This window comes from Kazachstania africana, chromosome 4 (genome assembly GCF_000304475.1).
Source record: "Kazachstania africana CBS 2517 chromosome 4, complete genome".
NCBI classification, from domain to species: domain Eukaryota; kingdom Fungi; phylum Ascomycota; class Saccharomycetes; order Saccharomycetales; family Saccharomycetaceae; genus Kazachstania; species Kazachstania africana.
This window is the reverse complement of record NC_018943.1, coordinates 421,872-438,203: the sequence shown is the minus strand read 5'-3', so window position 1 is coordinate 438,203 and position 16,332 is coordinate 421,872. Positions and strand designations below refer to the sequence as shown.

General features: G+C 35.7%; 8 protein-coding genes across 8 annotated transcripts; 2 read left to right on the top strand and 6 right to left on the bottom strand.

Moving 5' to 3' along the window:
* Nucleotides 1–581: 581 nt before the first annotated feature.
* On the top strand, nucleotides 582–2,564 carry GUT2 (glycerol-3-phosphate dehydrogenase; the record flags this gene model as incomplete). The annotated part of the gene is made up of 1 exon (XM_003956950.1): nucleotides 582–2,564. One exon carries the CDS (start codon nucleotides 582–584, stop codon nucleotides 2,562–2,564), a length of 1,983 nt encoding a protein of 660 aa, XP_003956999.1.
* A 133-nt stretch (nucleotides 2,565–2,697) lies between these two features.
* On the bottom strand, nucleotides 2,698–5,238 carry UBP7 (ubiquitin-specific protease UBP7; the record flags this gene model as incomplete). The annotated part of the gene is made up of 1 exon (XM_003956949.1): nucleotides 2,698–5,238. One exon carries the CDS (start codon nucleotides 5,236–5,238, stop codon nucleotides 2,698–2,700), a length of 2,541 nt encoding a protein of 846 aa, XP_003956998.1.
* A 451-nt stretch (nucleotides 5,239–5,689) lies between these two features.
* On the bottom strand, nucleotides 5,690–5,983 carry ATG44 (mitofissin; the record flags this gene model as incomplete). The annotated part of the gene is made up of 2 exons (XM_003956948.1): nucleotides 5,690–5,902; nucleotides 5,975–5,983. The coding sequence occupies 2 exons, from the start codon at nucleotides 5,981–5,983 to the stop codon at nucleotides 5,690–5,692; spliced, it is 222 nt and encodes a 73-aa protein (XP_003956997.1).
* A 161-nt stretch (nucleotides 5,984–6,144) lies between these two features.
* On the top strand, nucleotides 6,145–6,693 carry COA1 (Coa1p; the record flags this gene model as incomplete). The annotated part of the gene is made up of 1 exon (XM_003956947.1): nucleotides 6,145–6,693. The coding sequence occupies one exon, from the start codon at nucleotides 6,145–6,147 to the stop codon at nucleotides 6,691–6,693; it is 549 nt and encodes a 182-aa protein (XP_003956996.1).
* A 65-nt stretch (nucleotides 6,694–6,758) lies between these two features.
* On the bottom strand, nucleotides 6,759–7,610 carry AIM20 (Aim20p; the record flags this gene model as incomplete). Its single annotated transcript, XM_003956946.1, has 1 exon — nucleotides 6,759–7,610. The coding sequence occupies one exon, from the start codon at nucleotides 7,608–7,610 to the stop codon at nucleotides 6,759–6,761; it is 852 nt and encodes a 283-aa protein (XP_003956995.1).
* A 942-nt stretch (nucleotides 7,611–8,552) lies between these two features.
* BNR1 (formin BNR1) lies at nucleotides 8,553–12,527 on the bottom strand (the record flags this gene model as incomplete). Its single annotated transcript, XM_003956945.1, has 1 exon — nucleotides 8,553–12,527. One exon carries the CDS (start codon nucleotides 12,525–12,527, stop codon nucleotides 8,553–8,555), a length of 3,975 nt encoding a protein of 1,324 aa, XP_003956994.1.
* Nucleotides 12,528–12,898: 371 nt separating this feature from the next.
* SMU2 (Smu2p) lies at nucleotides 12,899–13,783 on the bottom strand (the record flags this gene model as incomplete). The annotated part of the gene is made up of 1 exon (XM_003956944.1): nucleotides 12,899–13,783. One exon carries the CDS (start codon nucleotides 13,781–13,783, stop codon nucleotides 12,899–12,901), a length of 885 nt encoding a protein of 294 aa, XP_003956993.1.
* A 312-nt stretch (nucleotides 13,784–14,095) lies between these two features.
* On the bottom strand, nucleotides 14,096–15,853 carry APP1 (phosphatidate phosphatase APP1; the record flags this gene model as incomplete). Its single annotated transcript, XM_003956943.1, has 1 exon — nucleotides 14,096–15,853. The coding sequence occupies one exon, from the start codon at nucleotides 15,851–15,853 to the stop codon at nucleotides 14,096–14,098; it is 1,758 nt and encodes a 585-aa protein (XP_003956992.1).
* Between the last annotated feature and the right edge of the window lie 479 nt (nucleotides 15,854–16,332).

Sequence of the window (16,332 nt, the reverse complement as noted above, 5' to 3'; positions counted from 1 at the left end):
AAGAGACTCCGACCGTTCATTTTCCAACCCTACCTGCCCTCGTCCAACCCTAACTGGCAACCCTGAAAAACCCGACCCAAAAATAAAATCGTACAAAAAACGCCGGCGGCGTTAACTCCGAGATTCCGCCGTGTCCAGCAAGGGGATGAGCGCATCCCCTATTGGGAAATCCATTACCATAAGAAGCAATACCGCTCTACCCGCCACCCCAATTGGGAAACCACACTCTGCCTTCTAAACCAATGAAATTCAAATTTAAAATGACCATAAGATTTCGTTGTATAAAAAGATCAACCAATCTTAATACTTCGAATTGGCATACAGTTTGCTTGTTTTCTCTAAGGCGAAAAACGTTTAATTTGTTAAGTAAATCCAATTCTGCCGTTCAAAAAAAAGTAATCCTTGTACAAAATCTTCTTCTTACATAAGTTTAAGTTTACATATATATATATAAATATATATATATATATATATGTACTTATTATCTTAACTTCTGTTGGTCGTGTGGTTTTTCTTTTCCTTTCTTTCTGTCGCGTTCAAGAGACCCATAATCTTATAGTGAATTCATTTCATTGAAGCAAATGTTTACTGCAAAGACAAAGAATCTACTGCCTAAAGTCGTAGTGGCCGGTATAGCCACAGTGACGGTAGGTGGTATTATTTACGCAAAGAAAGGTCCAAGAATTCATGCACCTTCCTATCAGGAAGACGGCAAATTAATTTCTCCGCTTGATAAACGGAGCGTTAATTTGCCCACAAGAAATGACCTCATATCGAAATTGAATAAGACAAATCAATTCGACGTTTTAGTCATTGGTGGTGGTGCTACGGGGGCAGGATGTGCTTTAGATGCCACTACAAGAGGTCTCAATGTCGCTTTGGTTGAAAAATACGATTTTGCATCCGGAACTTCTTCAAAATCTACTAAGATGGCCCATGGTGGTGTTCGCTACTTAGAAAAAGCTTTTTGGGAATTATCCAAGGCTCAATTAGACTTAGTAATTGAAGCTTTGAATGAAAGAGCTCATTTGTTAAATACTGCTCCCCATCTTTGTAAAATTCTACCCATTATGATTCCTGTTTATAATTATTGGCAAATTCCTTACTTCTATGCAGGTTGTAAAATGTACGATCTATTTGCTGGCTCACAAAATTTAAAAAGTTCATATCTCTTATCAAAGAGATCTGCAGCTGACGTTGCCCCGATGTTAGATACAACCAAATTGAAAGCTGGTTTGGTGTATCATGATGGTACATTCAATGATTCAAGAATGAATTCTACTCTGGCTGTTACTGCCATTGAAAATGGCTCCACTGTTTTAAATTATATGGAAGTTAAACAATTATTAAAGGAGAAAGGTTCAGGTAAAATTGAAGGCGCCATAGTAGAAGATCTTGAAACAGGCAAACAATATAATATTAAAGCTAAAGTTGTTATTAATGCCACTGGCCCTTACAGTGATGCAATCTTACAAATGGATCAAAACCCAACAGGATTACCAGATCCATTGAATGTCAATTTAAAGACAAATAATGACATAGCTACTAAAGTGTCTGTGTCAAATCCAAAAATGGTCGTTCCTTCTGCAGGTGTACATATTATCTTACCCTCTTTCTATTGTCCAAAGGATATCGGTTTATTAGATGCAAAGACTTCTGACGGGAGAGTCATGTTTTTCTTACCATGGCAAGGTAAAGTCCTAGCAGGTACCACTGATGTCCCAATGAAGCAAATTCCTGAGAATCCAACCGCTACAGAAGCTGATATTCAAGATATCTTGAAAGAATTACAGCATTATATCAGATTTCCAGTGAAAAGAGAAGATGTTTTAAGCGCTTGGGCTGGTATTAGACCATTGGTCAAAGATCCAAGAACACTAGATAAGAATGGTGATGGCTCCACACAAGGTTTGGTTAGATCTCATTTTATTTTCACCTCAGACCATGGTTTAGTAACTATTGCAGGTGGTAAATGGACTACCTATAGAGCTATGGCTGAAGAAACTGTCGATGAAGCTATCAAGGTTGGTAAATTTGCAAACGTTAAGCCTTGTATTACAAGAGATATTAAATTGGCTGGTGGTGAAAATTGGAATCCAAATCTTCAAGCATTATTGGCACAAAGATACCATCTCTCAAGTAAATTGTCTCAACATTTGGCTGATAACTATGGTACAAGAGCCCCAATTATCTGTGAAATGTATGCAAAGGATAGGAAAAACAAATTACCAATTGCTCTAGCAGCAAATTACAATGAACATGAAGATGAAATTGAAAATGCAAATGATTTAATTTATAACAATGAAAGAGGCGACGTATTTGAATGCTTCCGCTATCCATTTACTGTCGGTGAGGTCAAATACTCTGTCAATTATGAGTATGCAATAACTGCATTGGATTTCTTAATGAGACGGTCTAGATTTGCTTTCTTAGATGCAAAGGAGGCTGTACATGCTGTAGAAGGTACTGTCAAGATTATGGGAGATGAGTTAAACTGGGACGAAAGTAGAAGACATAAAGAAATTGAAAACACCATTAAATATATCAAAACTTTTGGAGTATGATCAATAATTCCCTTCTCAGATTTATGTTTTTAAAAATAAATGATTGTCGTCCGTGTGTAATAATTCATGAGTAAATATAATGACTAAAAAAATATGTATATATAAATCAGATAATTCAATAAAAAAAGATATGCTATTCTATTATCTTTTCGTAAAATAAAACATATACGTCGCTACTCGATATTCTATTCACATTCTTATCGAGATCAAAATAATTGAACTGTTGCTTAACAGTTTCATCGTCAAAATAAAACCATTTTTGACGTTGTGGATTCAGGTCATGCGATGGTTCCTTATTGATTAAAGAGGTATAATGTCCATTATTCAAATTACCAAAATGATTCACTACACCATATAGTTTGAATCTGCACTTTTCTTTGTTCTTCAAAGTTATTGTCAGGATTGCTGGATATGCTATGTCTGTGTTATTCTTATCTAGCAAGCCACTCATAGAAAATCTTGAAAGATGAATGATCAAAAGATTTGGTAGTTTTATAAAACTTGTCGATTTTCTGGTGACTAACTTCTTCTTACTAAACTTAACATCATCGCTACTACTATTATGGTTATATTCTGAAAATGTCAAGTCGTTGTGAGACCTATTTTTATGCTTAGAAAATTTGAAAAAGCCTCTGCTCTTACGTTTAGATGTGTTATTATTTGAACTACTGGAACATTTTGGACAATTCCAGGCATTTTCACCCGTTAACATTTCATTTTCAATAAACAATGATATGCAATCTTCCAAGTCTACAAGTTTTCTAAATTTTCTTCTCTTGTTTGGAATTGAGAGTGATAGGGTACAGAAGTTTGAATAATTCGTTGAAGTATAATTACAACGCTGGCATTCAAGTGAGTTCTCTAATTGGCCTTGGAAAATTTCATGTATCAGCGAAAGCCCCTCATTTTCTAATGACTCTGCGAACCATTTTTTGTATTCATTGGCATTTTCAACATCCATACTATCAGTATCATATTCAATTAAATCTGGATGTTCGCTGACTAGCCTGTCTTGATTAGATTTTAATTCATTATGTAGCTGATCAAGAAGTAAAATAAGAAACTCTTGGGTATCTTGCTGTACATCAGGTATCCTTAAATCAGGCCTGAGAAAATTGCATGTCTTTAGAAATAGAACAGGTATAACAGCACAACCCCCGTTCAAATACATCTTTCTGAATAAAATATGAAAAGAGTTTGAAAGATGTGGGTCTACCTTAGTCCCAATATATTCCTTGTATCTGTTGCTTAAAAATAGATTCCTGAAGGCGGTCGTTGCAAATAAGCATTGTAACATGCTATTGATATAGCATGTGTTACCAAGGTTTCGAAGGCCGCTTATTGATAACTGGACGTATAGATTTGATGAGTGCGGCAAATGCGGTAGGCCATATTTGGTATATCGGGTTACTATTCTTTTAGGACGATGGTTATGATGGTGTTGTTGTTGTTGTTGTTGTTGTTCTCGATATCCTTGAGTATGCCTTGTACTATATGTACGCGAAGGTAAGTTGGGTGGTGGAGGTGGAGGTGGCCTTTTCCTAATCTCATGAGGTACAGGTGGGGGATTCCACGATGGTGGCTCTGTGAATCTTTTATTATTGGTGAAGATATAGTTACTAGTTTCGATACCATACTGTTCTGAGTAGCTCGAAATTAATTGTTCCCATTTCTCAAAACCACCTAATAGGAAATTGGGGGTCACTTTCATAGAAGACGACATTAGTAGTTTGAAAAAACTGAAATTATATTCAAACGATTCAAAAGCGGTTGTTGTCTCGTTGTCAGAGTAGATAATAATGTAGGAGAATAAGTCAATTTTTTGGAAAAGTGGATTTGAAAACAAACTGGTTCTATGTAGAACAGGTGTCTGATCACGATTGTTCCAAAGTTCTATGGGATCAAATTTAATCAAGTTTGGTGATCTAATAGTTTGTAAATTGAAATATCGCGATAACCTCAAATCAATAATCAGTATTTTTAATCTGTCAGAAGGGTTCGATAATATTGAGAATAATTCATGTGGAGTAATGAAGCATTCTTCATAAAGGTGCTTCAAATATGTATCTTCGTCGTTAATCGTCTTGTCATTAATAAAGTTCGTATATTTGCTCTCATTTGCATTAATGTCAATTTCAGCCTCAACCTCAGTTTCGGACTCTAATTCAGACTCTGATGAAATTATCGCAAGTTTTAGCTGGTCATTCGGCTCTAGAAATGGGGCTTGCCATATAGTTGTTGATGAATCAGCAGTATTGTCTTCCTCGTGTTGGGAATGAGAAGAAGGAGCATCTACGTCAAAACTCTGCAAAATATTTTCTGATTCGCTCCTAATTATGAACAGAAGATCACTTAGGTTGGGCTGTGACTCGTAATATTTCTTCAAATCCTGATAAATAGCAATATAATCGTTATTACTGGATTTTATCATTGCATGGGAGGTCGGTATAACCAAACTGATATAGAAATAGCCAATTATGAAAGAATCTAAAGAATCTGTATTACCCTTTAGAAAATACTCGAATAACTGTTCGGTATATTCTAGTAGATCTATCGGTCTCAGCGTCAGCAGCTGCTTATAAATCGGTTTTATCTTACTGTTATAAATAGATACAACTAATTTGGTCAGTTCATCACTATTTGCTACGAGATGCTGTAAACTAATGGATTCCATCACACTATCATAAGTCTTTATTGAAATGAGTGTTTACAGACCGTGAAAGCTACCTCTTTGGTGTGTCTTAGGTCGTCCTATTTATGAACCGTTTTCGAGCATATATGCTAGTTATATGATTTGATCCCGTTCTAAAAATGTATTCGCCTCTTAAATTTTAAGCCATCACGATGTTGAACAAGTCAATTAGTATGCAGATTTGGTGCAGTTGTGGTTCTAATAGAATCTATATAGCAAAATAGAAAAGAGAAATCTATATCTGTTTATGGATCGAGCCAGTTGCAATAATATTTTCGTTATGATCAAATAGTAACAATCCGAATCATACATCTCCATCTCGTCGTCTTCTTCGACTCTATGGTGCTAATTATGATGAGCATATCCTTATATAGCATTACAATATTAGTAACGAGACTTTCTTAATGCGTTCATTGTTTTTAAGTTGTATTTTCTACTTCCTTGAGAAATATTTTGACGCACCAATCTTTGCCACAGAATAATCATAGCAGGATTCACCGAACTTCAAATATCGAGCCGTATAATCTCTTATTGAGTCATTCTTTACATATCTTAAATTTGGCGTCAGTCCCGTATTTCTTCTTATGCCTGCCAGACAAGTTGCTACCAGAATCAGATCAGCCGTGATGTGAACGGTTTTCCCCAGCTGTTTTATGATGCACACGTTAGTATAAAATCTTTCAATCTATAATGTTGAAAATCTCCCCTTCACACATACAAGAGTCATTATCTATGATGGTTGTCGATGTTTTCTTGATTGTTGTTGTTGTTGTTGTTCTGTAATACTGGAGAAGATCGTCTCGCAATTTTGAAATTTCATATTTATTAGGGAGATGTTATTATTGAAATTATAATCCTCGAAAACAACATCTCTATAACAAATCAACGATGCTAAGAACGCTATCGAGATCAAAGCAATCTAGTAACATTCTGGCATTGCTTAAGTCAAGCAATTCTGTTTACTCACGAAGTTTTATTACCACAGGTGCTCGTCTCAATGTAGAGAAGCCCCCATTGAGAATAGAACGAGAATTGCCAAATCCTTTTGCTGATCGTAAAAAACATATGTGGCAATTGGTGGGGTTTTCTGTAACAATGGCTCTCACTCTGTCTCTAATTTTCAACTATGAAAAGACACAGAATCCAATTATAGATACGACGTTACATCAGTTACGTGGATCTAATATTACACGTAATATCTTAGGTGAAAATATTCAATTTGATGGCTTGGTTCCTTGGGTCTATGGGAAATTGAATCCAGTGGCTGGAAAGGTCGATATTAAATTTTATATTAAGGGAACTAAAGACAAGGTAGGAACTATCAAATTGATTGCTGACAGAAATAATCATAATGAGGAATTCCTAATTCATGAATGGAGTTTAACTGTTGACGATCAGAAATATGATCTTCTTACAGAAAATTTAACCATAAATTGATTTGTGAATATATATAAATATTTTTATGTAAATAAGTGAAGGTACAAAAAGTATATTGTAAATTGTCAATCCACTTTTGGTGTTAAATTTCTAATAAATTCTCTTTTATTTTCTGCATAATTGGTAAATTCGTTTTCATATTGGTCCTCCTCTTGTATTAGAGATGCTTGATTGTCATTATTTGCAGCCTTCAGTTGGCTTATTATTGATGGGACTAATGCTGGATCAACTGATGTACTTTCTATTGTAGTAGTTGAAACATTCGATGATGGAAAAATAGTATTTGTCTTTGCCGTCAGTGACGTCGTAGACTTACGAGGATAGTATGAACCAAAGTCTTGGCTATATAAATTCTTAATAAGACCCTCTTTTGTCTGACCCGATATATTTGATTGGTTGTCATGTGTAATTATTATTGTATTTTCTGAATAACTGTCGTACAACTTATCTGATATTATCGGTACCATTTGATCATATACACTCAATTTTCTGCCATGTTCCGGGTGGCTATCTGCATCGTTATTATGAAGCTCTCTTGGGTTTGAATCTATAGGTTTATAATAATGTTTTGCACCATTTAAATGGAAAGTTTGAATGTTTTTACGATACGCAGGAACATATGAACTCATTGCTATATTTTCTACACCTTTCTTTTCATCAGAGACAGAATCTTCCGAAGAGTCTACCGAATTGCTTGTCTTATTTGTAGTTTCTAGGTAATCAACTTTCCACGTATTTATATTATTGATATTAATTAGTGAGTCTTCATTATAGATTTCATTTTCAAGGTCTTTATCTTTTATTTCTTCCTTTCTAAATCTTCTTTGTAATCTTGCCCATAGTATTAGCGCCAGTATGACACCAACACCACAAGGAATTCCTACAGCACAACCAACTGCTCTCGACACATTTCCCATCTTGATGTACTTATTTACTTTTTACTGTTCCTCTTATAGCTCTTATAGAACAGGTTTGTTATAGCGAATGGACTGGAAAGGTACTCCCAAAGTTGTTTCAGAATTGGTACTAATCCTAAACTAATGGCATAAGATCAATATAAATGAAAATTGAAATGTCTGCACCAAGTGATATTTTTCTTTGTGACAAGAAAAAAAACTAATTAAAAAAACCTCGAATTGACCGAATCAATTAAGGATTATAGAATAACCGTCCCCCCTCCCCGAGTAGGAAGAGTACTACAATAGTACCAAGCTAGTAACTGTAATGAACGCACTCGATTTGCTTTTCACAGAGTCTGCTGCATAATGGCATGAAGAGTTTGCCAAAGCTAAAAATAGTATTTTGTTCATTGATTCCGTGGTAGTGAAAAAAAAAAATTTAATTGTGAATACAGTGCGTAGTTCCCATCTTTTGAGGTAGCAAAAAGAGTGGGTCCGGCCATGTGAATCGAAGTAGGATCGGTTGCATGAATATCATTCTGTTTAGCATAGAAAGGAATGCATATTGATGTCAACTGGCCTAGCAATAGAAGCTGTTCGGTGCCTGCGAATATTGTCACCCTCAAATCCTCGAGAAGCCGAACTGTGAAAGCTGGTGCTGTGTTTTCCTCTCGAGCAGCATTCTCGTCCAGCGGAAAAGTTTCAGCCCGGAAATCGAGAGACAATTCAATCACCCCTCCTAATAATATTGACAAGTGATGGTATTGCCTCTTTGGGACGCACTTTTTCCTCCCTCGCCAGGGTTTCATACGAGCCGAGCGTAAATTTTTTTTTAATTACCGCATAGCGAATGTAGTAGTAGGATAGAAGAATTCCATTCATCTGATACTAGTGAGAGCATGGGATCCTTGACAAATCAGTAAATACAAGATATAATTCAGCTGGGCAAATTATGAAATTTCATATATTCTGAATATCTTGCAACATTGCCTGTGTTCTTTCCAGCAACTGTTCGTTGGTGTTATTAGTGTGGCTGTTACCAGTAATTTTGGTCTTTCTTCTATCTCTTAAAGGTTCATTCGGTTTTTCCACTACGCGTAACTGCATTATTAAAGCATCAACTATACTGCGGTTTTCATCATTTTGCTCTTTTTCTTGTGTTTGCTCTTCTTCCTCTTTCTTCCGCATATCAAACATTTTTTGCCTTTGCTCATACACTCTCTCCATTTCTTCCTTTTCAATATTCTCTTTGGAGCACTTCTTGAAAACTTGTATGAATTCGAAGATATTGGTGAAAAATGCATTCTTACTATCTCTGTCACTTGCATCTTCACCAAAATATCTCATTATCTTGGCATAATCATGGCCTAATAGTTTTAGTTGATGCCTCATTAATTCACTTTTGCTCTTAGCACGAAGTACCTTGTATTTTGTCTTTTTCAAGAGTTGATCTCTTGGATCTATTCTATCAGCTTTAGACAGCTTGCCCTTTTCTAAATCGTTTGACATCTTATTGATTTTCGAACAGAATTCTTGAGAATCGTACTCCAGTTGATCAATAGATAGTTTACCAAGGTCCTGTATTATTCTCAGTTCGTTGATAAATGAGTAAATATCGGGATATTTCACCCTGATTATCTTTTCGATAAAATGTAAAAATGAAACATTATTATCCAAACTTGATTTAACAAAAACTAGTTTATTTAATGAACCAATTCGTATACCATTTACAGTTTTCTTATTCATATAATTACCAATCTCTATTATAATATAGAGGAAATCTCTAAATTTACTTGATGAAAGTAACCTCTGAATTCCATCGTCGACTTTTTTCAACTTATACATCAAATCATAGTAGTCCTTTTCATAAGTGTTCAAAATCAGTAAGCAATTTGACCTTTCACGCCAGTACGAATGCAATTGGAAGCACAATTCGAAAAATATTCTATCTGCTCTCTCTAATTCGAATTTCGATTTGATATTTTCGGCGTATGGTGTAAACTTCTGAATTAAAGACGTGGGAATTGATGTTAATTCTTCTTTATTAAAAAATTCTAAAACGGACACATTGGAAACAATATCGCTATTACATTCCAGGACTTTCTCGACAAATTCATCTGTACCAAGTGACGAAAACATATGAAGGTTGATACCAAATTGTTGTGCCAAATTTCGTGGCAACAGAGTTCCATTTTGTTTTTTACTGGCCGTTGTAGTATCACGCTTCTTCATTTTTATATTTTTAACTTGGAAAGTGTCCATGACTTGGTCAAAGATTCCATCTAACTTCAACTCTTTAGCCGTTTCTTCACGGCGTGCAGAATCATGCCATAAAGTTGACTCGATGTCCTCAACTTTCTCCCAATGAATCTGTTTCAGTCTTATTTCCTCACTTTTTACTATTTCAACATTAGGCTCTGTAATTAGATTGTTAGAAGCCGCATTGAAAGTCATTGGAAGTGGAGGTGGTGGCGGAGGCATTGGAATTTGAGGATCATTTGAATTAGCAACAGGGGATACGGCCGTAAGAGATGTTTCCTTTGAACTTTTGGATGTCGTGTTCTGATTAATTGTCAAAAATAAAGGTGGTGGTGGTGGTGGAGGAGGAGGAGTAGGAACTAATAAGGTTGGTGAAATGCTTTTCGTAGTACTCTGTAAAAATGCTGGTGGTGGTGGAGCTACTGGTACATCCTTTGAAGAAGCTAGAGGTGTTGTTGGAGTATCGATCTTAGTAGAATGAGGTTGAGATGGGGAAGATGGTAGTGTGCTTCTCAAAGATAACGAAGAGTCTCCAGCGAAATCCAAATGTAGCGCTTTTGATTTTAAATTTTCTGGCAAGGTAGAATTTAATGGTGTGTCCATTTTTTTCAAAAATTCAGGCTCACCAATGGTGGTTATCGATCTAGGTGATGATTCAATTAATTTGATACCCTTTTTATTCATTAATGAAATATCTTTTGGTGGAATTGTCCTCAGAGGAAGGAAGTCCCCTGTAGGAGACATAGAAATACTGCTTGTATCATCCGTGGGACCGTTAGATAATTCCGTTTCAGATGCTTTCTGAAGATATGATGATAGAGATGCAACTCTTTTGCTTTTAAAAATTGATGTAGAATTGGCTCTTTTTAAAGTTCTTTGATTGGCAGTCGAGCCTCCAAGGTTATTAAAAAGTGAAAATTTTGACTTAGTTGGCTCATTGAATTGCTGGTGTGCAATAAAATGTTGATTTTTCTTCTTTTCTTCTCTCAACAGCTCTTCGAGCTTATTTACATTCAATGTTAGGTTTTCAATTTCTGTCTCTTTCTCATCTAGAATTGTACTGACTTCTTCTAGTTGCTCTAAAATGTCTTCTTTACTGGAATTCTTTTCCCTTTTCAAATTATGGATTTCTGTGTTAAGATCTTTTATAACAGTTTCTGATTCTCTTAATTCCTTCATGGCTCTTCTTGCAACCTCATCAGATTCCAAATTATCTATTAATCTTTCAATTGAATCCTGTAATACGGGCTTCAACGAATTAGCATTTTCTGCAGAGCTGATAGTAGAATCAAGCTTATCCACCAGGTAAGTCAAGAGTGAACTTACTGAGGCAAATAACTTAATTGACTCCGAGTATGTTCGTGTATCTAATATCTTTAAAACAGAATCTAGTAATGCACCGATTGGTTCTTCCAGAGGAGTAGACTTCGATTTTTCTATCAAAAGCATAAGCGTCGCCCCATAAGAGATATCAGGTATAGATAATGGATTTTCATTTATTATTTTTAGTCGAATATTCTCGTCGTTTTTCTTGTAACGATATATTTGTTCTTGAATAACCTTAGAGTCTAAAGCACTTAGTTCAAAAAATAGTTTAGGTAACTCTACATCTTTTAATTTTTCGAGAACAGAGTATTTTTCATTTTGTAATGGGAACCCTTCAATGATTGAATTTATCAGAAACATGCATGATGATAAATACTCTGTTATTAGCTGTTTTGGCCTCAATAACTGAATGTAAAACTGGGCTGATTTCTCCTCTTTTATGATTGAATCAGGATTGAGAATGATCTCGTTAAGATCATTGAGCCACAATTGTAGTTTCTTCTCGAGATTGCTCCATATAACTTTGTATCCCATTTCTGCATCTACGTAAGTCAGCAATAATAACAGCTGGCTTGATTGCAATTTTGTTCTTAGCGAGGTACCTTCGTTAATCATCAAATCAATAAAGTATTGAAGTACAGTATTGGATTTGATTATTTGAGCTCGAGCTTCGGCGTTGTTCAGTAGAGTTTTGAAACATTGGAGGTACACGTACTGGAAAGAACTGCTGATTGAAGGTATGATATCCAAAAGCATTTGGATATGGTTTTCTTTCACAAATTTATCACACATTTGAGATTGCCTTAGTACCTTTTCTATCTGATATAATGATCTAGAAATATCAGGATCTTTTATTGGAAAATTATCCAAGTTTGAAAAAAACTTAGATTCCTTTTTCTCCTTTTCATTATCTGTGGTATCTGGTACTGATTTTATCTTACATATTAATTCCCACTTTCTTTTACTGGATACCTTTTGAAGGTTTCCCTGAGCAGAACCCCAAAAGAAGGTCCCATCCTCTAGCATTTCACTGAAAAGCATATTAACAGTTTTCTCGTCTGGCATTGACATAATATTAAACTTAGAATTGAGTACGGTACTTTCAGGACCTGAGATATCACTTTCTGAACGATTTTTGGACTTCATTTTGAATGAATACCGCGTCCTTTTGAGTGGACCTTCATTTTTCTTTAAACCAATACCTGCAAGAGATAAACCTGTACTGATTAAGTCATCTGTGGAACGTGATAGTAATAGATTTGGATTGGTAGCTTCTTCTAAAGAAACTGAGCGTTTTTGGTAGTTGTGTGGCGTGATCCAGGCATTTGATGGTTTCGATGAATCGGGCATACTGGAAAAGAGTTTCTGCCCTACTAACCAATTGATCTTATGAATGTGAATATATATCCTGGGATAACCTTAATATATTCAGTAGAAGTTAAGATCAGTATTTAATTGAGTGTCTCTCCCAAAAGTTCTAGATATATCTCCAGATCCACATAGATCGATGATCCAACTTGGCATTTTCGCGTAGTATATTTTATTTTGAGACAGCCGAACAAACTGATTGTACACTTAATTGTTTCACAATGGTCAGACTAAACTCTTCATATATAGCAGCGCAAAAGTGCCCTTCGTGATAACTACATTTAAGTGTATATATGTAAACGTATGTGTAGATATGAGGAAGCCTATCGGTATATAAAGTATTGTGCGTTCACCTAATTTGTTAAAAAACTTGTATAGAATTCATTCTTCCGTTTATCTGAGGAAAGAAAATCTTTGTTCGCCAAACGATCTATCTCATTTATAAGATAATTGAGTTGTGATATGAGTGAATAGTTTTCAGTGTTCAATTCACGTGCTTTATTGTTGAAATTTTTTATTATTTGATTTTGCTCAAGGGATTCTATTGATTCAGGATCTTCATTCCGATTACTAGCTAGTTTTATTGGTGTAGCAGGATAATTAAGCGGTATATTAATCAGAAAAGTCCCGATTTTTTGGACTATTGTCGACTTGCTCCGCTTCGGTATAAAACCATAGGAAGTGACATAACGACCTTTTCTGAAAAGCTTGAAGGCACTTGGACCTAGCTTATGAATACAAAGATTAATTTGATCCTCCCTTTCCTTCATGAGCAAGTTGGCCTGTGGATCTATGGAGAAATTATTATATTGAGTATTTCTTACTTGAGCATTTGCAGTACGGGTTTTTGCCTTCTTCTTCTCTCCACCTCCTGGTGCCTTCTTAAAATCCTCTTTCTGGGTCTGTGAAGATGTAACTTTACCTTCAGTATTAGTTTTGTTCGGCCTTCTCCTTCTTCTTACCGATGAGCCATTCTTAGTCCTGCCATCCCTCTTTATTAATTCAGGATCCTCTTCATTGTTCGTCTTAGATCCAGTCCTAACGCTTGAAGAATTCTTCCTAATTTTATCCTTCGGCTTTCCCCTTTGAATATTTGACTCCTTGGTGCTTCTCTTACTACTTTCTTTCTTTGTAGTTAAGTTGTCGTTTTCATCAATCCGCAGATTGTTTTGGCTTTGATTTCCTGGTTTGCCCCTTATAGATTTGGCAGGAAGCTCATGAGAGTCCTGCTCTGTCATCTTGGCATCTGCGGAGCCCATTGTAAAACCTTTTAGTCGTCTGTGTAAAATTTTAGCAAGTAAAGTTCACATCCATAAACTATCTCTCCGCTGTTTGCTTTTTTTCAATGCCACCCGCATTGCCATGTTGCAATCTGAAAAGCATCAGACCTATAAAAATAATAAAACAAAAAAGCTAGCATTGTATAAAGGACAATTATAATATGACAATCTTCAAGTAGTCTATTGGACTTTATCAAAAAAAAAAATGTTACTTTTCTCCTTTTCTAGTTATACTAATAAAATGCTACTATATATCTGTTTATAGCTTTGTTATGAATTGTCTTTCTGAAGACTTCGTATTCTCGCCATGCTATCCTCCAGACATTGTTCAGGATCATTGAAAAACAACAATCCCATATCGAATTTTTGTATTTCTATCAAATCTCGAATTCCTTGTGATACCCTGCCTCTCCATGTTTCAGCTTTCCTGTCAAAATATAAATCAGTTGTATCGTAGTCACTCAAGGTTGATGGAACTGTTTGAATTGAAGACCCGGGATTACTGAATTGGCTAGACGATGGTTTCCGTAAAGGCAAGCGTGGTGGAGTTTCGATCATCCCATCATTTATAATAGTGTCACTACTATGAGCCGGGCTTGAGCGTGACCTGTCAATTTCACTCAACTGATCTGATGATAACTGAAAAGTTTTCCTTGGAACTGGCGGTGGTGGTGGTCTTTTACGTGGTGATATATTTGTTGAAGATGGAGTGGAACTTAGTGGTTTACTGTAATCCCTTGTAATTATATTATTTAACTCCTTTTGAACTTCTTGTTCGCGTAAGCCCATGTCACTCATGGAATTTTTGCAGCACCGAATATATATTCCTATAATCTGGTCAGGATATCTTAATGCTGTTCCAATGTAGGCTTCAAAATCTTGTTCTCCAGAATCTCCCACCAGAATAAACTTTTTCTGAGGGAAATCTTCGAGTATGTTGGTGATAGTGTCCAGCTTTCTGTTTGCGCTTGAAGTCATGATACTGGACCAAAAACTTCCCGAATATTGTTTGAGAAAAAGTGGACCCTGGGGCAAAGTGTCCATGATATATTTGTTCAATACTGGGAAAGTCTGGATGGGAGAGTTGGAGACATAGAAAAAAGAAGCATCAGCTGCATTTCTAAGAGCATTATACCATAGAGGAATCTTATCAATAACCCAGGTCTCAGCACTATTTACAAAAACGTTTCTGAACATTGATCTCTTGTCGCCAGTTATTCCAGTGTGTTTTATTGTGTCGTCAATGTCACTAATCAAGCCGATACCATCAGGATTTACTAAATTACAAGCATAAGCTTTTGATATTAAAGACGGATAACTAGGAGGTGTATCTAACGTCACACGAATGGAACTTGGTGCGTAATTTGTTTGGAGCCTAACAGTGACATTTCCTGTCTCATCTGTTGTCTCAAAGAACGTTTTGTCCTCTTCTGGATTATCAGGAGAGGAAACATCGATGATAGTAGCAACACCAGGAACAGATCTAGATAGGAAATCTGTCACCCTTTCCCTCAAAACGGAAAGCTCTTTTTTGGAAGTGTTCTCTCTTTGAAAAACGTTGTTGTCAGTACTATTGACAGACTCTGCCAGGTTCAGTTTGCTTCCAGAGGTAAATCTACTACTTGAAGTAGATTCTGTATCAGTATCCAAAGGGGCCTCATCAAAATGTTGCTCAATCGTCTCATCATCTACCTCGTTGGTTCTAAGATACTGTTTGCATAATGACAGTATCAGCCTATTTTTCCTTGTATTTAAATTTGCAGGAACGCTTACGTTAAAACGTACAATTGTTTCAAATAAATTAGGTTTCAGGTTGGTGGTATATGTAGGATATATCCTAATGTTCATATCGAGCGGATATTGATGGGATAAAACTCTGCCCTCACTCGGGGTTGTTGCGGCCCTGAATCCTTCTGCTGTCTTTTGAGATATAGTAGATCTTATATTTGGAATATAAACATCTCTGGTTGTTTTCATCAAATTCATAAATTTTTGTTTCCTTCCTATCGGTGGTTGATCATCAGACATGCTTCTGTTAAGTTTTCTTCTTTTGAAAAATAGTAACTTCCTCAATAACTTTCTGTTCTTTCTATGTCTCCAACGATATATAGAAAATGGCCTTGTCTGAAGTATCTTATTTACAGGTGATTTGAAATTTTGAAAGCTAATTAACCGCAAAACGACAGATTATTTGACGGCTAGGGTGTGTTTGGTGATATATTGAACTTAAAAGTCCCTGGTGGTATCTTTTCAGTATCGTTGAGGAAATTTAGGGAACAAATGCACAATCTATAAGATTCAAATAGAAGGCCGGTCCAAGACTTTCAATCAGTTATTGTCTTCATAAGAACCTTCACTAATTCAGATTCTTTGAATAACTAAAGTTCGCATTGAGACATTCATATTAGTCTCATCTACATGTCTGGGTTTTCTTGATACAATTCAAATATCAACGACTATAGGCAAAATAATACGTTTTTAATTAATGATAGTAATTGCTATGAATC